The following is a 17764-nucleotide window of genomic DNA, read 5'->3' as shown; positions in this document are numbered from 1 at the left end:
AACCATCTACATTGAAGGGAGCTGAGCCTAGAGAGATGAGCCACTCACACAAGGCCTCTAAGAGAAGGTCTGTGAGTCCCCGTAGCAAGCCCTGATGGAGCTGAAAACTATTTCCAGCTTCATCAGTATCATTGGTACCAATAGCACCAAAGCGATCTAAAACTGGTACCCAGGGTACAAGCGGTACCATATGACAGAGAAAATTTGGCTGCCCAAAGACCCAATAAGCATGGGCAAAGAAGCATTGGTACTGCAGGGGTATGAAAAATATAGAAGATCCGCCCTGGGGAAGGCTTCATCGGTACGGATATCAGCACCAGTACCAACTCCAGTGCATCTGGCATCAATGGACTTTGTGGCCAAGTCCACATCTCCAACTCCGTCAGTGCAAGCCTCTCTGCACTAACAACTACCGGCAGTACCGACGCCATCTCCACCACTGGCTTTCCAGTGCATGACAGATCTTTCAGTATCCAATGCACCTGACTCTCCCCTACTCAGTATCGGGGCCCCAATACCAAGTTTGCCCAGAGCCCTGGACTCACTGACATCTCCCTGCCATGCACCGCTTTTCTCATCATCAGAGTCAGAAAGTGAGTGAGAAAACATGGGTTCCCGCCACTCTTCTCACCTGTCATATGGGGTTCAATTTTACTATGAGCGTCAGGCATATTATCCACTCAATGCACAGCCTCCCTGATTTGGTCAGCCATGGTACCAACCAGACAAGATGGTGATGCCCCCTCTGCCATCGGTGGCTGATTTCACATTTATTCCAGGGCCTGGCACAATGGGTGGCAGAAGCCCTACAAATACCCTTGCAGGAGAGTACCAAATCTTACCACAACCTGGTGAACATTTTACATTCCTCCACCTCCTCCATAGTGGCCCTCCCTATTAATGAAGCATTCCTGAATCCTGCCAAAGTCATATAGAAGACCCCTGCGTTTGTCCAGCCAATATGCAAACGGGTGGACAGAAAGTATTACGTGCCAGCAAAGAACATAAAATTTCTCTTTTCTCACCCGCCTCCTAATTCCATCATTTTGGATGCAGTTAACTGAAGGGGCCGCCAGCACCAGTTCAGATCCACCCCTTATGACCGAGACTGGAAATGTTTGGATCTGTTCGTCAGGAAGACCCATTTATCAGCTGCTACTCCAGTTCTGTGTAGCAGACTACCAAGTCTTATTGGCAAAGTGTGACTACCAAAACTACACGAAACTCAGTGCCTTTGTTGAGCAACGGTCTGATTCTCACAAAGAACAATTCAAGCCAGTCGTCAGTGAGGGCCAGCCGTTGGCTAAAGTGTCCCTCCAATCCATGCAAGATGCAGCTGACACCGTGGCGCACTCGATTTCTATGGCTATTGTGATGACGTGCTTTGTGGTGTTACTTATCTGGCTTCCCTGAAGAGGTCCAAACTATGGTGGAACGACCTTGCTTTTGAAGGGACAAGTTGTTTGATGAGAAGACTGGTGCATCCCTTCACACGTTGAAGGATTCTAGAGCAATTCTTTGATCCCTTGGGATCTGTACTCCTGAGGAGGGATTTCCCACACATGCTGGCTAGCCTTGTGGCAAGTGAGGAATAATGCATGACGAGTGGAATGGACTGCTACCAGAGTTCTCCGATCAACAGCACAGGGACGTAGACACACCTACAGTGGAATGTCCATATGGGGACACATCTTGAAGAACCATAGTTACTGCACAAGGTGAGTAACTTCTTCAATTTATTTGGGCATCCATCACATTTAAAAGGGCTTTTTGAATTATCGAGCTCTTCATTTGTTCATGGGTTGGTTACTTTCTCCATGCAGGTCTCTTACAACTCTTGGGCTGGTTATTTCTGCTCTAGCAGATCAGGCTGCTGGGAAGAACAAGAACAAGTTTGTTCCATATCGTGATTCTGTGCTCACTTGGTTACTTAAAGTAAGTGAACTTCTCATACATCTTTTGGAGTGGGTGGCATGAGGACAGAGAGAGAGAATTTTTCCTTCGTAATGTGTAAAATACAGTTGTTCCATCATCTTACCCTAGTTTTATATGCAGCAGCCTCATCTTTGAAGAATTAGAAGGGTATTAGCCATTAGTGTCTCTACAGGACACATTCTATCTCCTGTGCTTATTGGGAATAACTCTGATGGCCAAAAGTATAGGGCATATTTTTTTAAGTGATCTAATAAATATTTCGGTCCAGCTTTTTGAGTTAACTCACTAACAGCTACACTTAGAACTCGGGCTGATTTAGGCTTGACCATCTCCTTATGACCTAAGTTTACCCAATGTCATGGGTGACACGATTAACTTCAGAGATTTTGGATCAGATGTTTAGCCCTTTGCTTCAACTCAGCAGAGGTGTATTCACAAAACATATCGCAGTCTGCAGTCCAATTGCAGTCATATTCTCATGCTCACGTGAAATGAGCAGTTATGGAGTCAGTTTCTATACTGCAAATCATTCTGATTTGAAGTTTACTGTTGCAAACAGAAACTGGGAGGACTTTAAATGAAGCTCACTGATATCTAAATGTTTGTTTGTTTTGGTTTGGTTTGGTTTTTTGCTCCTGCTGCCTCCTTTTATATATAGTGGTTATAAAAGGACTGTAAGCTGCAGTTAACCAAAAAGAGAGAAGTTTGAGCAGTGACTTTCACTTAAGGAAGATCCTGTTTTCTCTTGGTCTTTGAATATGCTACCTGTTTGCTTTCATGTCTAAAGCCAAAGAGGCAAGTGCTTTCCTTATAATGAGATGGATTTTCCTTCCATTGGTACAGATCGAGTGACTGACAGGCAGATTGGCTAGGTTTTGAAATAACTACATTATAGAGATGCAGACCTAATAGGGGCATCAGGACTAGAGTATCCCATAATGTTTATTACTTTTTTTTTCTGTTTTTCCACATCAAAATTGTGAAGTTCAAAATGTTCCCGTCATACTTAGTTATGAATCTTGGCAAGCTGGTATCTCCTTCTTCCATACCTTTTTCTTCTGCTTCCTTGCTATCAAGAGGTAATTGTGATATTTATTGGTATAAAGAAATAAGCTGGAAAAGAAACAGATTTCTTCAGACCCACAACCATTTATGTCAGCTCTATTACCCGGTGATTGCTAAAGCTAGATCCTACCCTTTTGTAGACTGCACCCAGCCTAACCACCCGCACAAAATCCCTAGGTGATCTCTTTAAACATAATGTGATGTGAATCCTCCATTCCCATAGTTTACTTAGAAGTGTAAAAAAAAAAAAAAAAAAAGTGAACTGCAGGATATAGAGGTACTTAAAATGTTTAAACCTTTTCCTATAATGAAATTTGGAAAAAACAAAAAAAAAAAACCCCCTCCCTCCAATAGTTGACCTTCACTGCAGTTCATTACCTCTTGGGCTAGATACAGTAGGGAAATAAAAGGTCAACTGATGTAGCCTCTTAGCACTATGAGTTTTGATTTTCCCAGTAGTTACCTTTAACAAACCTTCCCACAATATTGTTTTGTAATAGTTAACGTTGGGAAATTCAGTTAACAAGTGGCAAAGATTTCTGTGGCATCTTATAGACTAACAAACGTATTGGAGCATGAGGTTTCGTGAGTGAATACCCACTTCGTGGGATGCAAGTTAACCTTGTAGATACTAAGATTTTAAACATCACATACTGCGGTGATGAAGCTGTATAAAAGTTTGAATAGAATAGCAGAAGTGATAAATTTTATTTTTCTTATAATATAGTAAATCTTCTTTTCACAATGCTGCCCCACACACTTCTTATCTATGCTAAAATATAGCCTTGCCTTTATATTCACTGTCTTGAAGTTTGTTGAAACAAATGTACTTTGCTTTTCTGTAGTGTTGTAATCAACTGTGCTTGGTTTGTTTCAGTTTACTGTAGTAGTGAGACCTATGTATGTGTAACAGAATCTGAGGAAGCAGAAACAGAAACCTTTTCAGAGGCTTTCCCATGTTATTGTTAGAATTAGTTATGCGGATCCTTTTCTAAACATAATCTAGCAAATAGATTGAGATTCATGTTTAGCGCCTGCCCGATACATTGTCGCAAACATGACAATGGCATGCATAGTAAGCGCTGAAGCTCAGAAACACTTTTGTTATGCCTTTCTCCAAGCAACTCATTTCCTTTGTCCTGTTCCCGTTCAGCCATGTTAAAATCCTAACAAAGGCTTAATTTCAAAACCAAGCTCATTTAAGTGAAACTCAAGAACAAAATTTTTAACTAATACTTAGTGAACAAGATAATTTGATTATATTTTAAAGAAAGCTCAAATTAAAAATTCATCAATTAAAGATATCCAAGCTTGTTTTTAAACTCTAAGCATTTGGGGATTGTTGTTATACAATGTGCCACTCTTTTTCAATGTGGTGCAGTAGAGAGAATGTATTCTAGGATACTAGGAGTACTTAGGAATAGTTTATATTTTAGAACAGTGGTTTTCAACCTATTTTCATTTGTGGACTCTTAGAACATTTTGAATGGAGATGCAGATCCCTTTGGAAATCTTAGACCTAGTGTGTGGCCCTCCAGGGGTCTGTGGACCACAGGTTGAAAGCCACTGTTTTAGAGCAAATTTGAATAACCATTGACATAATCAAGACTTTGTATTGCAAGATGGGTCATCTACTAGCTTTACTACTTGTATGTTGCCTCTGTCCCCTTTCCATCTATTTTCCTGTCCCGGTCTTTTTATCTTGGATTCTAAACTCTTGAGCAGGGACCGTACTCTCTTATCTTCAGAAAGCTCCTTGTGAATTGTGGACACTACTGGAAACAAACTTTAATAACAATGCCAGCTTCTGGGTTCTGTACCCAGTTGTGTGACCTTGGGCAAGTCCATTCAGTATTTCTGTGCCCATCTTCCCCATTGTAAAACAGATATTACAACAATTGTTTATATCACAAGAATGTTATGAATCTCAGAACCAGCTCAGAATCTGGCCCTTCATGTTTATAACTTACTTGAAGATCCTTGGATGACAGATGGTAGGGGCACAATTCTGTTCCCATTGAAGCCATTAGGAGCAACACCAGAACCTGAATGCCAGTGAGAACTTGGTCAAAAATAATACCCAATCTTTTTACCAACTTATCAGGCTTTTGGTGTGTTTTATCAATTATACATTTGTATTTACCCTGCCTTCTGTATGGGTGTTCTGCAGTTTGAGGCACATTAAAATGAAAAAATATAGGAGCTGAGAATAGTGATCATCTCATAAACTATTTTCTTGTTCTAGATGTTGGTTAGGAAAATCATGTCTAAATTTTCACATTCCAATAGTGTTCTCACAATAATTTTAGTGCTAACACATAGTTGGCTGGTTTTAGTCTTTTTTTTCCTTAGTTATTTCCATTCTGTTCTTGTCTCTGACATACTAAGCCCCCCACCTGTTGCAAACTTACTCTTTTTCATTATGAGAGTCTAGCTTATTCTCCATTCACCCTTCCTACCGTGCAATAAAGGAACCAATGCCGTTACACAACGGAGAATTATTTATACAAATAAATTGGATGCCCTCGAGCTGGGTCTGAGCAGTCAAGACAGTAATGGAGGGACTGTTGGAAAATTAATAATGGATAGGTTATGAACCATGGTGGAGTATCACTAATAGCAAGCCCAGCCTCCGATGGAGAAGAGTTCCAATTTAGTGGTTTTAGTATAAGCCCTGCTTTGGAGCTAATTGATGCCATGGAAGTTCTCAAAGGGTAAACTATGAACACTTTCTTTGGATTCCAAAAAGTGTCTGATTTTGGCCATGCTGTATATACAAACCTGGGATCATTTGCCAGTTGCTTCACATTTTTGAAAGTGTTTGGGAGAGGAAAAAAGTCCCTGGCTCCAGGAGAAACCCCCACATTGAACAGGACCAGTTCACACTGGATCCCATATTGTCTTCAATGGCTGTGATGTGAGTACCTTGCTATTTTATTTGGAGTGGGCCTTGCAAGACACAGTAATTTGCAGACATGTAGGGATGGGACTATATTGTGCAGACCGAAAGTGTATTCCCATAAGCTAGTGATATTTATTCTGTGAGTTTAAACACGTTGAGGATTGTTATGGAAAGCTTCAGTGCGTTCTCCTGAATGAAAGGATTAGACAAATAGTTTTAATGATGCCCAGTGGCAATCTTTGACCTACATTTCATGGATTATTTAAGATTAGAGCTCGTTGGGAATTTTCCATCAAAATGATTTTCTGATAGGAAAATATAGTTTCCACAAATTGTAATTGTCCATGGGAAAAATTAAAATAAATATTTCATTTTCAGATCCGTTCCACCCAAATTGGAATATTTAGTTTTTTTTTTAACAGCTCTGAAATATTGTATTTCTGACCAATTCAACAAAATATTAGACTGCATTTCTCTATCAGGGCATTGCCTTATGGGAATTGTAGTTCAGGCCCCCATTCTGTTACATGGGCCAGGCTCCTAGAGGACTACATCTCCTATAATGCAATCCAGATTTCCCTCTGACTGATCTGTGTGGTGAGTCATGGAAGTCCCATGTAGAAGTATTTGCCACAATCACAAATAAAATCAGTTATACTGTTAAACTCTAGGGCTCTGTCTACAGCAGTGCATTTAGCTGTTAATATAAAAGAGATGGTTTGTGAAAAGGCCTGTATTCCTTTAAATGTAAAGCTAGTATATTAAAAAGTTAACTGTCATTCAGATTCAGACCTAAAAGTGCCAGCTGGAAAAAACTGGTAGACAAGTGAAATGGTGGCATCACAAAACACACAGTGATAATAGACCTATTAAGAGCGGATTTTTTGGTGAAATTGTTCTAAGCTGTTTGATTTTAACACCTATTGTAAATGAGTAATATTTCTGGTAGAGAAAACTAGGGCTGTCAAGCAATTAAAAAAATTAATTGTGATTAATTGCACAATTAAAAAAATTAATTGCAATTAATCACATTAATCGCGCTGTTAAACAATAGAATACCATTTATTTAAATATTTTGGATGTTTTCTACATTTCAAATATATTGATTTCAGTTACAACACAATATAATGTGTACAGTGCTCACTTTATATTTATTTTTATTATAAATATTTGCACAGTAAAAAACAAAAGAAATAGTATTTTTTCAATTCACCTGATACAAGTACTGTAATGCAATCTCTTTATCGTGAAAGTTGAATTTACAAATGTAGACTTATATACAAAAAATAACTGCACTCAAAAACAACACAATGTAAAATTTTAGAGCCTACAAGTCCACTCAGCTCTACTTCTTGTTCAGCCAATCACTCAGAAAAACAAGTTTGGTTACTGTGACAAAGTTCCTCCTCTACCTTGGTGGGTCCTGTGCTTATTGGCAGATTTGCTCACCTCAGTGATCTTCCCCACAGTCTGGGTCAACTCTTCCTGTGTCTGATCAGGAGTTGGGAGGTTTGGGGGGAACCCGGGCCCACCCTCTACTCCAGGTTCCAGCCTAGGGCCCTGTGGATTGCAGCTGTCTATAGTGCCTTGTGTAACAGCTGCATGACAGCTACAACTCCCTGGGCTACTTCCCCAAGGCCTCCTCCAAACACCTTCTTTATCCTCACCACAGGACCTTCCTCCTGGTGTCTGATAATGCTTGTACTCCTTAGTCCTCCAGCAGCACACCTCACTCTCAGCTCCTTGTGCCTCTTGCTCCCAGCTTCTCACATGCACTTCCTCTCCTCTGGCTCCCCCCCGCCTGACTGGAGTGAGCTCCTTTTTAAACCCAGGTGCCCTGATTAGCCTGCCTTGATTGGCTGCAGGTGTTCTAATCAGCCTGTCTGCCTTAATTGGTTCTAGCAGGTTCCTGATTACTCTCGTGCAGCCCCTGCTTTGGTCGCTCAGGGAACAGAAAACTACTCATCCAGTGACCAGTATATTTGCCCTCTACCAGACTCCTGTACCCTACTGGTTTGGGTCTGTCACATTACAATTTGCAGGAGATAATGTAAGGTGACATTGTAAATAAGAAGCAAGCAGCTTTATTTCCCGTAAATGTAAACAAATTGTTCATTTTAGCAATTGGCTGAACAAGAAGTAGGACTGAATGGGCTTGTAGGCTCTAAAGTTTTACATTGTTTTATTTTTGAGTGCAGTTATGTAACAACAACAACAAAAATATACATTTGTAAATTATGCTTTCATGATAGAGATTGTGCTACAGTACTTGCATGAGGTGAATTGAAAAATACCATTTCTTTTGTTATTTTTACAGTGCAAATATTTGTAACAAAAGAAAATATAAAGTGAGCACCGTATACTTAGTATTCTGTGTTGTAATAGAAATCAATATGTTTGAAAATGTAGAAAAACATCCAAAATATGTAATTTGAATTGGTATTCTATTGTTTAAAAGTGCAATTAACTCAAAAAAATTAATCGCAAGTTAACTGTGATTTATCGACAGCCCTAGAGAAAACCTCTGTAGAGATTCATCACCGTCACCCCTTTAGTGAAGATGAATTGAGTTCACAATTAACAAACTTAAATCTTCTGTGATCCTTGAGTAAAATCCAGGAAGATCTATTTCTAACTTTAAAAATCAAGCAGAAGAATAGGTAAATAAATCTTTCAAGACCTCTGTATAAATCACAAAGAAAACAAAGACAAAAAACAAATTTATATAAAAAAAAAAACTTTGCTAGTCATCTTTCAAAACAGATGGCCTAATTTTCAGAATTTTTAGGCAAATCACTAAAGTCAATGGATACTAGAGGGTGTTCTGTACCTTCATAAATTAGACCACAAAATTCTATCTCCAAAGAATCTGTTGAACACTGAATTCTTAATAAAGTAAAGGTGAAGAAGTATAGATTTTTTTGCTTCTTTCTTGAGTGAGATGCCAATATCTATCTATCTATCTATCTATCTGTCTATCTAAATATATATAAAATAATGTGATTTCTGAGGACAACATAAAGCTTGGGGATAAAGTCTGATAGTAAAAGATTCTGATTAGATGGCTGGAGTAAACCTATACATAAAGTGGCAAAATGGTTAGTAATGACCAAACCTACATATTCAAATAATTATGTTAAATAATTAGCATGATGATGAACGTAAACCACTTCAAATTAGCGAAAAAATGTGTTTTGGTTCAGCAAGACAAAAATACATTTGTTTTGGTTAAAGAAAAGAGGACCAGAACCGAAAGTTTTTTCTGGTTTTCACTTTGGGTCATTTTCAGATGTTTCACCTTTTATTTAAAAATAACTTTATTTCAAAATGAAAAACTGTTTTAAATGAAAAGTTGAAACATTTCATTTAAAAATGGCCAAAATGAACCATTTAAACTTCAATTCTCCCCACTCCCTAACTTTCGGGCAAAACTGTATGCTGAATTTGACCCAAATTAATAGTTTTGGTGCAGAAAAAAAGCTGATTTACTATTTGCTGAAATTTTTTTGCACCGTTTTAGCCTGAAGCTATGAAATAAACTCATTTGAAATATGATTTCACTGCAGAGGTAACTCTTACTTGGATGTCAAGTATCAGAGGGGTAGCCGTGTTAGTCTGGATCTGTAAAAGCAGCAAAGAGTCCTGTGGCACCTTATAGACTAACAGACGTTTTGGAGCATGAGCTTTCATGGGTGAATACCCACTTCGTCAGATGCATGTAGTGGAAATTTATCCTCTCACACAACTATTTCAAATTTGATGACAATATATATCTCCAGATCAGTGGCACAGCTATGGGCACCCGCATGGCCCCACAATATGCCAATATTTTTATAGCCGACCTGGAACAACGCTTCCTCAGCTCTCGTCCACTCACGCCCCTTCTCTACCTACGCTACATTGATGACATCTTCATCATCTGGACCCATGGGAAGGAGACTCTGGAAAAATTCCACCACGATTTCAACTGCTTCCACCCCACCATCAACGTCAGCCTGGACCAATCTACACGGGAGATCCACTTCCTAGACACCACGGTGCAAATAAGTGATGGTCACATTACCACCACCCTATACCGAAAACCTACTGATCGCTATGCCTACCTTCATGCCTCCAGCTTCCATCCCGGGCACATCACACAATCCATTGTACAACCGCATCTGCTCTAACCCCTCAGACAGAGACCAACACCTACAAAATCTCCACCAAGCATTCTCAAAACTACATTACCCGCATGAGGAAATAAGGAAACAGATCAACAGAGCCAGATGGGTATCCAGAAGCCTCCTACTGCAAGACAAACCCAAGAAAGAAACCAACAGGACTCCACTGGCCATCACATACAGTCCCCAGCTAAACCTCTCCAACGCATCATCAGGGACCTACAACCCATCCTGGACAATGATCCCACACTTTCACAGGCCTTGGGTGGCAGGCCAGTCCTCGCCCACAGGCAACCTGCCAACCTGAAACATATTCTCACCAGTAACTACACACCGCACCATAGGAACTCTAGCTCAGGAACCAATCCGTGCAACAAACCTCGATGCCGACTCTGCCCACATATCTACATCAGCGACACCATCACAGGACCTAAGCAGATCAGCCACACCATCACCGGTTCATTCACCTGCACGTCCACCAATGTAATATACGCCATCATATGCCAGCAATGCCCCTCTGCTATGTGCATAGGCCAAACTGGACAGTCGCTACGGGAAAAGGATAAATGGACACAAATCAGATATTAGGAATGGCAATATACAAAAACCTGTAGGAGAACACTTCAACCTCCCTGGCCACACTATTGCAGACCTTAAGGTGGCCATCCTTCAGCAAAAAAATACTTCAGGACCAGACTTCAAAGAGAAACTGCTGAGCTTCAGTTCATCTGCAAATTTGACACCATCAGCTCAGGATTAAACAAAGACTGTGAATGGCTTGCCAATTATAGAACCAGTTTCTCCTCTCTTGGTTTTCACACCTCAACTGCTAGAACAGGGCCTCATCCTCCCTGATTGAACTGCCTCATTATCTCTAGCTTGCCTGCATATATACACCTGCCCCTGGAAATTTCCACTACATGCATCTGATGAAGTGGGTATTCACCCACGAAAGCTCATGCTCCAAAACGTCTTAGTCTATAAGGTGCCACAGGACTCTTTGCTGCTCTTACTTGGATTCTGCCCCTTAACACACCCCTTCTATCCATGCACACAAATCTCTCACCTGAGTTTGGTACTTCAAACCTGGGGCTAGCTGGTCTGGCTGGGGCTGAGAGTTAGCGCTTGGGTGCAGCTTTCACTCTGAATGGTAACTCACCCACTTTGTAGTGAGGACCCAGGCTAAATCACTCAAGTGCTGATAATCTTCCAGTGGTTTCCTACGGTTCCCCGATGTGCTCAGAAAGGGCAGAGAAATTCTCCCACAAGTCACTGGAAAGTAGTCAGAGTGGCTCAGCTTACTTCAGTACAAAACCCCATAAAATATACCCTCTGAAGTCCTACTCACACCCAGGCTAGGCTAACCCACATGCTCAGATCCACCTAAGTTAAATCTGTAGTGAAGATATACCCTAAATGCTTTGTGTAGGTCACAGGACTTCAAATGATACAGTATTTAGGAAAAAAGGCTGGCATCTGCTGATTTCAGATCAGCCAGATGTGTCTGATGAGGGCACATTGGTCAAGTCAGAACCTAGACCAGATAGAGACTTTTTGGCTAAGTCCTCTTAGAGTCTCTGGTGTTCAGCTCTGCTGTTATTTCAGCCTAGGTTGATGGAAGCTGAGTGTTGTAAAGGTGTTGCTTGTAAAGAATAACAAGTTGGTTTGATATTATTTTTTTCATGTTGAGCCTATGCATTGAGAGAGTCAGTCCCAGGATTCCACATTATGCTTTTCTTAATGGGGCTTCAGGAAAACAATGTATGAATATCCAAGGGATTGTGGGGAACAGAGCCAAGGATAGTGGAAGATTCTGGAACAGGTAATTGGATTAGAGCTGGTATCCTCCTCTGTCTCCTCAAATAGTAGTTCTGGTGCATCAAAAAGAAAAGCCACTGTACCAAGCTACCATTTCTTCCCATCAGTCAGTCGGGCAACAATGTTTCCTATTTGCATAACTCAGATCCTTCTGTCTTTACTGAACAGAAATGTTCTGCAGAGTTTGGGGTCTCCCTGAGTTCCTGCTTGGGAACTTGCAGTCATTACAAGTACTACATTTTCACATTTATGATGAAAATTAAACTGATCCCCAAATCACAGAATTGCATTTCCTAGTGCATATATTAAAATTTGGACTGTCGATTCATCGCAGTTCATCCATGCGATTAATGCAAAACAAATGAACTAGATTTAAAAAATAGTCGCAATTAACTGTGGTTTTAATTGCACTGCTAAACAATAAACGAATACCAAATGAAATGTATTACAAATATTTTTGGATTTTTTTTCTACATTTTCAGATATATTGATTTCAGTTACAGCACAGAGTACAAAGTGCACAGTGCTCACTTCATATTATTATTTTTGAGTACAAATATTTGCAGTAATGAGTTTCACTAGAACACTAGGCCAGCAAAGTGGACACAAGAATGGATAAACTGCATCATCTCCTGCCTGTCGCATCATATCCATTGACTCAAAGTTTAATTGCTGTGGATGGCAGGAGATGCTACTGCTGGCTTGCTTCGCTGAAGTTGTCCCTGTGATAGGAAGCAGCTTTAAATGCTAGTAGAACAGTTTTGAAAAGCTGCTGAATCAGCAGTTCTTGCTATATTGGCTTACGCCTCATTTAGAGCTGGGTTGCATTAGTCTCTTATGATCTCTCTTCCCTTTCTCTCCCCCTCTCCCCCCAAATGGGGTCATAGCCATTTTGTGCCACTGCAACATGCTTGCTGCATCAAGGGACCTCTACCAGAGCTTGCTGATGTAAACAACTACTGAATGTAACCTACAAAATACATAGATTGGATGAGGTCCTACATTTCTGTCTTAAATAGTCCCTGACAATCATCCCTGGCATGCAATTGCTGATGTGAGGTTTCCGGATACATTAGAATTACTATTTTTTAAATCTACACTCAGTATTTGTGAAAGTTGCCAGACTATTTGTGAACATGGAATGGTAGACAGATCTCACTAAAACAATAAAAGTCCCATGCCCTCAGATGAGTGGAGGCCACTGATACCCCAAGATTAACTTGACAGCTCTGAAGATTAGTCCTCTGTGTCAGCCATAGAACAAATACAGCATAGATAACAACAGTGCAACTTTCCCTCACCCTTGATCAGGAGGGACTACATCTAGGGACAAGAAAGTAGCCTAGCCTCCATGATACAGTCCTTGGCCAATCTGTTTAAATGAACAATGATGGTGTCAGCAATTACAGGCCTAACTTTTCAGAAATCTCAATCAGGTTGGCTTAATCTACCTGAAAGATGGGGTGTCTCTCTCCTTCCTGCCCTCTCTTGCTTCATTCTGCTTTAACACTGACACTCTGGACCAGTGAGGAAAGCTCATGACTGCCGGAAAGAGAACATTTACAAATGACTTCTTTTCCTGGGGAAGGCACTCAGATATTATAGAGAGAGGTACCAATAGAAGACATAAGGAGGCCACCAAATAGCCTTCAGATGCAATAGCCTTCAGATGCAAACAGCTTTTAGTTACTACCTACATGGACTGGAGTTGAACTGGTGGGCTTGGAGTGAAAGGCTTTCTCATTACCAGTCCCCTCCTTTATTATTCGGTGCTCTTTTTAAAAAAACAAATGAACAAAAAATCCTGCCTGAATTTTTTTCCTTTGCTTTCCTACAGGACAGCCTTGGTGGTAACAGCAAGACTGCTATGGTGGCAACAGTCAGCCCAGCAGCAGATAACTACGATGAGACCCTTTCCACATTGAGGTACGCAGACCGGGCCAAGAACATAGTTAATCATGCCGTGGTGAATGAAGACCCCAATGCCCGCATCATCCGAGAACTCCGAGAAGAGGTGGAGAAGCTCCGAGAACAGCTCACCAAAGCAGAGGTACAATATACTAGCTGTTCAAGGCTCCTTTGGGGGTGTTCTTCATGCTGCTGCAGTCCTGTGAAGACACTGGTTGGATATTTTGTCTGGGCTTGAAGATAAACATCAATAAGGCAATGCTAGACAGTATTTATGAGAAAAATCCACGTCATCTTTCTTTACCTCAGCTTTCTTCCTCTCCCCATTTTTCCTCGTATCTGTATGAGGCTGTTGAGTGTTGACTAGTGGGGGTGGTAATGTGAGAGGCAAGCTTCCCTTGGAATGTTTCATTGAGTGGTCACGTTGTAGTGTCCGAGCTTAGGCAGAGATCAAGGAGGAAGGAAGACATAAAGATAGAACTAAGGACACAGACATCTGCTTGCTATTGGGAGGGCTTTACCTAACTACCCAGGAATACAGCAGAATTACAACACTTTCTTCAAGATGTAAATATATTCACATGACTTCTGTTTACCTTACAACTTTCAAAAACATTTAACAATATTTATTATGAATTTATCCCCTATTTCAGGTTTTGAAGACAAGATACTTGTGATTAATTTGTGCCTCAACTCAAAATCATGTGCAGGAGCATGATCTAGTGGTTAGAAAACAGGGCTAGGAGTTAGGATAGTTTTTCGGTTCTCTTCCCAGAACCGCCAAAGAAGTTGCTGTGATTATGGCCCCAGCCAAGTTATTTAATCTGTGTCTGTTTCTCATTCTGGAATATTGGGATGACAACACTTCTCTGATGGAAGTAGTATGGGGCTCAATGGTTGAGGCTTTCAAAAGTAACTTGTGATTTTTTTTGTTGCTTCAGTGTTGGGGTGTTTAAGTTGAGACACGTGAACTTGCTGCGCATCGCCCCACCCCCTCTGAAAATTAATCCCTTTTAACGTATCTCAAGTCAGGCACCCAAAATCAGTAGTCACTCTTGAGAACAAAAACAAACACCAACAAAAAACGCACACATGCCAAAATTTTCAAATCATTGGAGATCCTTTGAGAAGTGCTATGTGTTTATTTTATGGTTTTGTTTTCATTTTCTAGCTGGTTGTTGATAGAAAAGGATTAGTACCCAAATAATGGAAGCCAGCTCTCTAAAACAATGTAACATAAGTGATGATTCCTTTCCTGTGTGTTAAATCCTACCCCCACCATCATCTCAATGGAATTGACACAAAATACAAAAATTCTATTCAGCTTGTAGCTAGAAGTCTGCGCTGTAAAGATCATAAGCTGTATTTGTATCCTCTCTTCCCCTCTAGCTTATTTCATTTGTATGTGACTTATTTATCTTCAGAAAATAATCACTTACACATATTTCTAAAAAAAAAAAAATGTTTAGTGACCCATATGGACAGTTGCAGAATTACATTCTGAAGTTCCTGTCTAAATTTAGACCTTACAGTGTATTTTTCCTCTTGGCGTCAGTGTCTCTCACTTTCTCTCTCAAATAGCTGTAAGCGGAACAATATCTGACACTTTCATTTTTTAGTGGACAAATACGATTCATTCCTCTTTTGATCTTTTTATTTTATCTATACTAGTTGAGTCAAGTTAACCTAACTCTTCTGGAACTAATTCCAAAATGTGGTACTGTGTCCACACTAAGTCTACCAACATTTCTGTGCTGATCTTGGAAACTAAACAACCAACTAATTTAGACTCTCTGGGGATGTGCCTGCTTTCCTACATTCTGGTTTTGGTCCTGTGTATCTGAGAGTTTTGTATTTTGTTCTAATAAATACGCAATATTGTGTCATCTGGGTGTCAAAATAAGGTTAATAATGCTTAGCGCTAATTTTATATATCTCATGCACATATGCTATCAAAACAGCAACCAAAAAATTCTCCTTCTGTAGATATAATTGATATCCAAGCTGATGGAGAAGCAGACACAGATGTTAAGTGATTTGTCTAAGATCATATGAAATAACCAAAGCAGATTTAGAAGCTGAAAATAACCTATTTCCAACTTTGTGCTTTGCTCACTAGATCCCATTGCCTTTGCTTAATCAATACTTCATTAGAATTAGGCATATTAGACCTTTGTTCTAGAGACTGCACTGGCTTCCCTTTCCTTCACGGATAAAATCTTTGCTATTGGTTTATGAGCTATGAATTCCTTATGATTTAGATATTTAAAAGGTGGCCTTTCTGCAGGCTTTATCTGGACAGTTGATCTGCTGAGATGCTCCAGCTGAAAGTCCCTAGACTAGTATATCTGGGGGCTGGGGAAACTCCAGTACAGAGGAGGAACCTACACTCCTAGCTCTTGCTTCTGCTCTTGGTCAAAGAGATCTGGAGTCTGTTCAAGGCATGCAGCAAAATCTCTGTGCTTATCTTGGATTTTTCTTGAAGGAATTATGGTTGTGGGGTTAGGAAGTTGGTCCAACGAGGAGCTATGTTTCACAGAATCATAGAAATGAAAGGTCAGAAGTGACCTCGAGAAGTCATCTAGTCCAGACCCCTCTGCTAAGGCAGGACTAAGTATACCTAAAGCATCCCTGACGGGTGCTTGTGTAACCTGTTCTTAAAAACCTCCAGTGATGGGGATTCCACAACCTTGCTTCGAAACCTATTCCAGTCCTTAATTATCCTTATAGTTAGAAAGCTTTTCCTAATATCTAACCTAAATCTCCCTTGCTTGCATTGATTGACGTTGTGTAAACGCCAAGTGGTTGATAGTATTTTCATTTTGTAAATGGAAATGATACACAAATAAGCATAAATTATTATAACAAATCTACTTCTTATCGAAGATAGTATAAGAATACCCCAGTACTAGTACTGGTGGACATTACATATGAGACAGAAACATCAGCCCCATGCCAATCTCATGGGGAAAATATCTATCCACTTGCCTCCTTGAATAAGCATGAGGCTCTAACTCAGTCGTGAAGGCCAACAAACTTAATGAATTGACAAAGGGATAGAATTGCAGTGTTAAGCATTAAGTTAGGATCACACTGCCTGCAGCTTTGCAAAATACAAACAGCAGTGTTTCAGCTGTCTGAGTGGTCCATGTGGAGAAAAGTGGTCTCTTAGGAGCTGAACCCTGGACCATGCAAAAACAAATCTCCGCAATTATGATCATGTTAATAATCATTGAGACCCTAACTGCCCTTTTGTGGGGAAAATCATTGAGAAAGTGATGGCAGGCCAACCACAGCATTTCTGACAGTCTCTCTGATTCTTTTAGATACTCTCTTTTTTGACAGTTTGTGTTTGGAACTAGCAGTACATGAGAAAAGTGGTGGTGATAAGTGATTTGGTTAAATGTGTCGAGGGAGATGAATTCTTTCTGTGGTAGGAGTGTGGGTTAAGTTTCCTTTATTGACCTGTCAAATTGATGTCTAATCTATAGGGATAATCTAGGTTCTAATATCAAGGAATTCAGTGTCTTGTTTTTGCATTTACAGGCGATGAAATCACCAGAACTAAAAGATCGGTTGGAGGAATCTGAGAAATTGATCCAGGAAATGACAGTCACCTGGGAAGAGAAATTAAGAAAAACAGAGGAGATAGCACAGGTTTGCATTTTCTTTGATTTTGGCAGTTAGGAAGAAAATCTTATTACTTAGTTCCTTTGTTTATCTCTTCGTAATAGTTGTCAGGATAGCCCTTCACGTTTATGGGTAAGTAGGTCAAGTTCATTGCTCTTTTAAAGGGCTTCTGCTTAATTCCTGGGATAGCAGGTTACATCACAGATTACTGCTCTGGGGACAATAATAAACCTTCAGACTCTATGTAAATTGAGAGATTTGCTTTGAAAAAATCCATGAATGTAGAGGATTAGAGGGTTTTTATACCTTTCAGACAGTGAAATCGTTGACTGTGATTAAAGAT

General features: G+C 40.1%; 1 protein-coding gene across 1 annotated transcript in view; it reads left to right on the top strand.

Moving 5' to 3' along the window:
- The window catches only part of KIF13B (kinesin family member 13B), a 227320-nt gene that overhangs the window by 105152 nt on the left and 104404 nt on the right, over positions 1-17764 (top strand). Inside the window, exons 10-12 of the mRNA XM_030555191.1 lie at positions 1824-1935; positions 13721-13933; positions 17338-17448. Of these exons, the coding sequence (XP_030411051.1) occupies positions 1824-1935; positions 13721-13933; positions 17338-17448 (436 nt within the window). The remainder of the gene's footprint in view (positions 1-1823; positions 1936-13720; positions 13934-17337; positions 17449-17764) is intronic.

The sequence above is a fragment of the Gopherus evgoodei genome, chromosome 3 (assembly GCF_007399415.2).
Source record: "Gopherus evgoodei ecotype Sinaloan lineage chromosome 3, rGopEvg1_v1.p, whole genome shotgun sequence".
Taxonomy (NCBI): domain Eukaryota; kingdom Metazoa; phylum Chordata; order Testudines; family Testudinidae; genus Gopherus; species Gopherus evgoodei.
The sequence above is the reverse complement of the archived record's forward strand: the minus strand, read 5'-3'. Positions and strand labels throughout refer to the sequence as shown.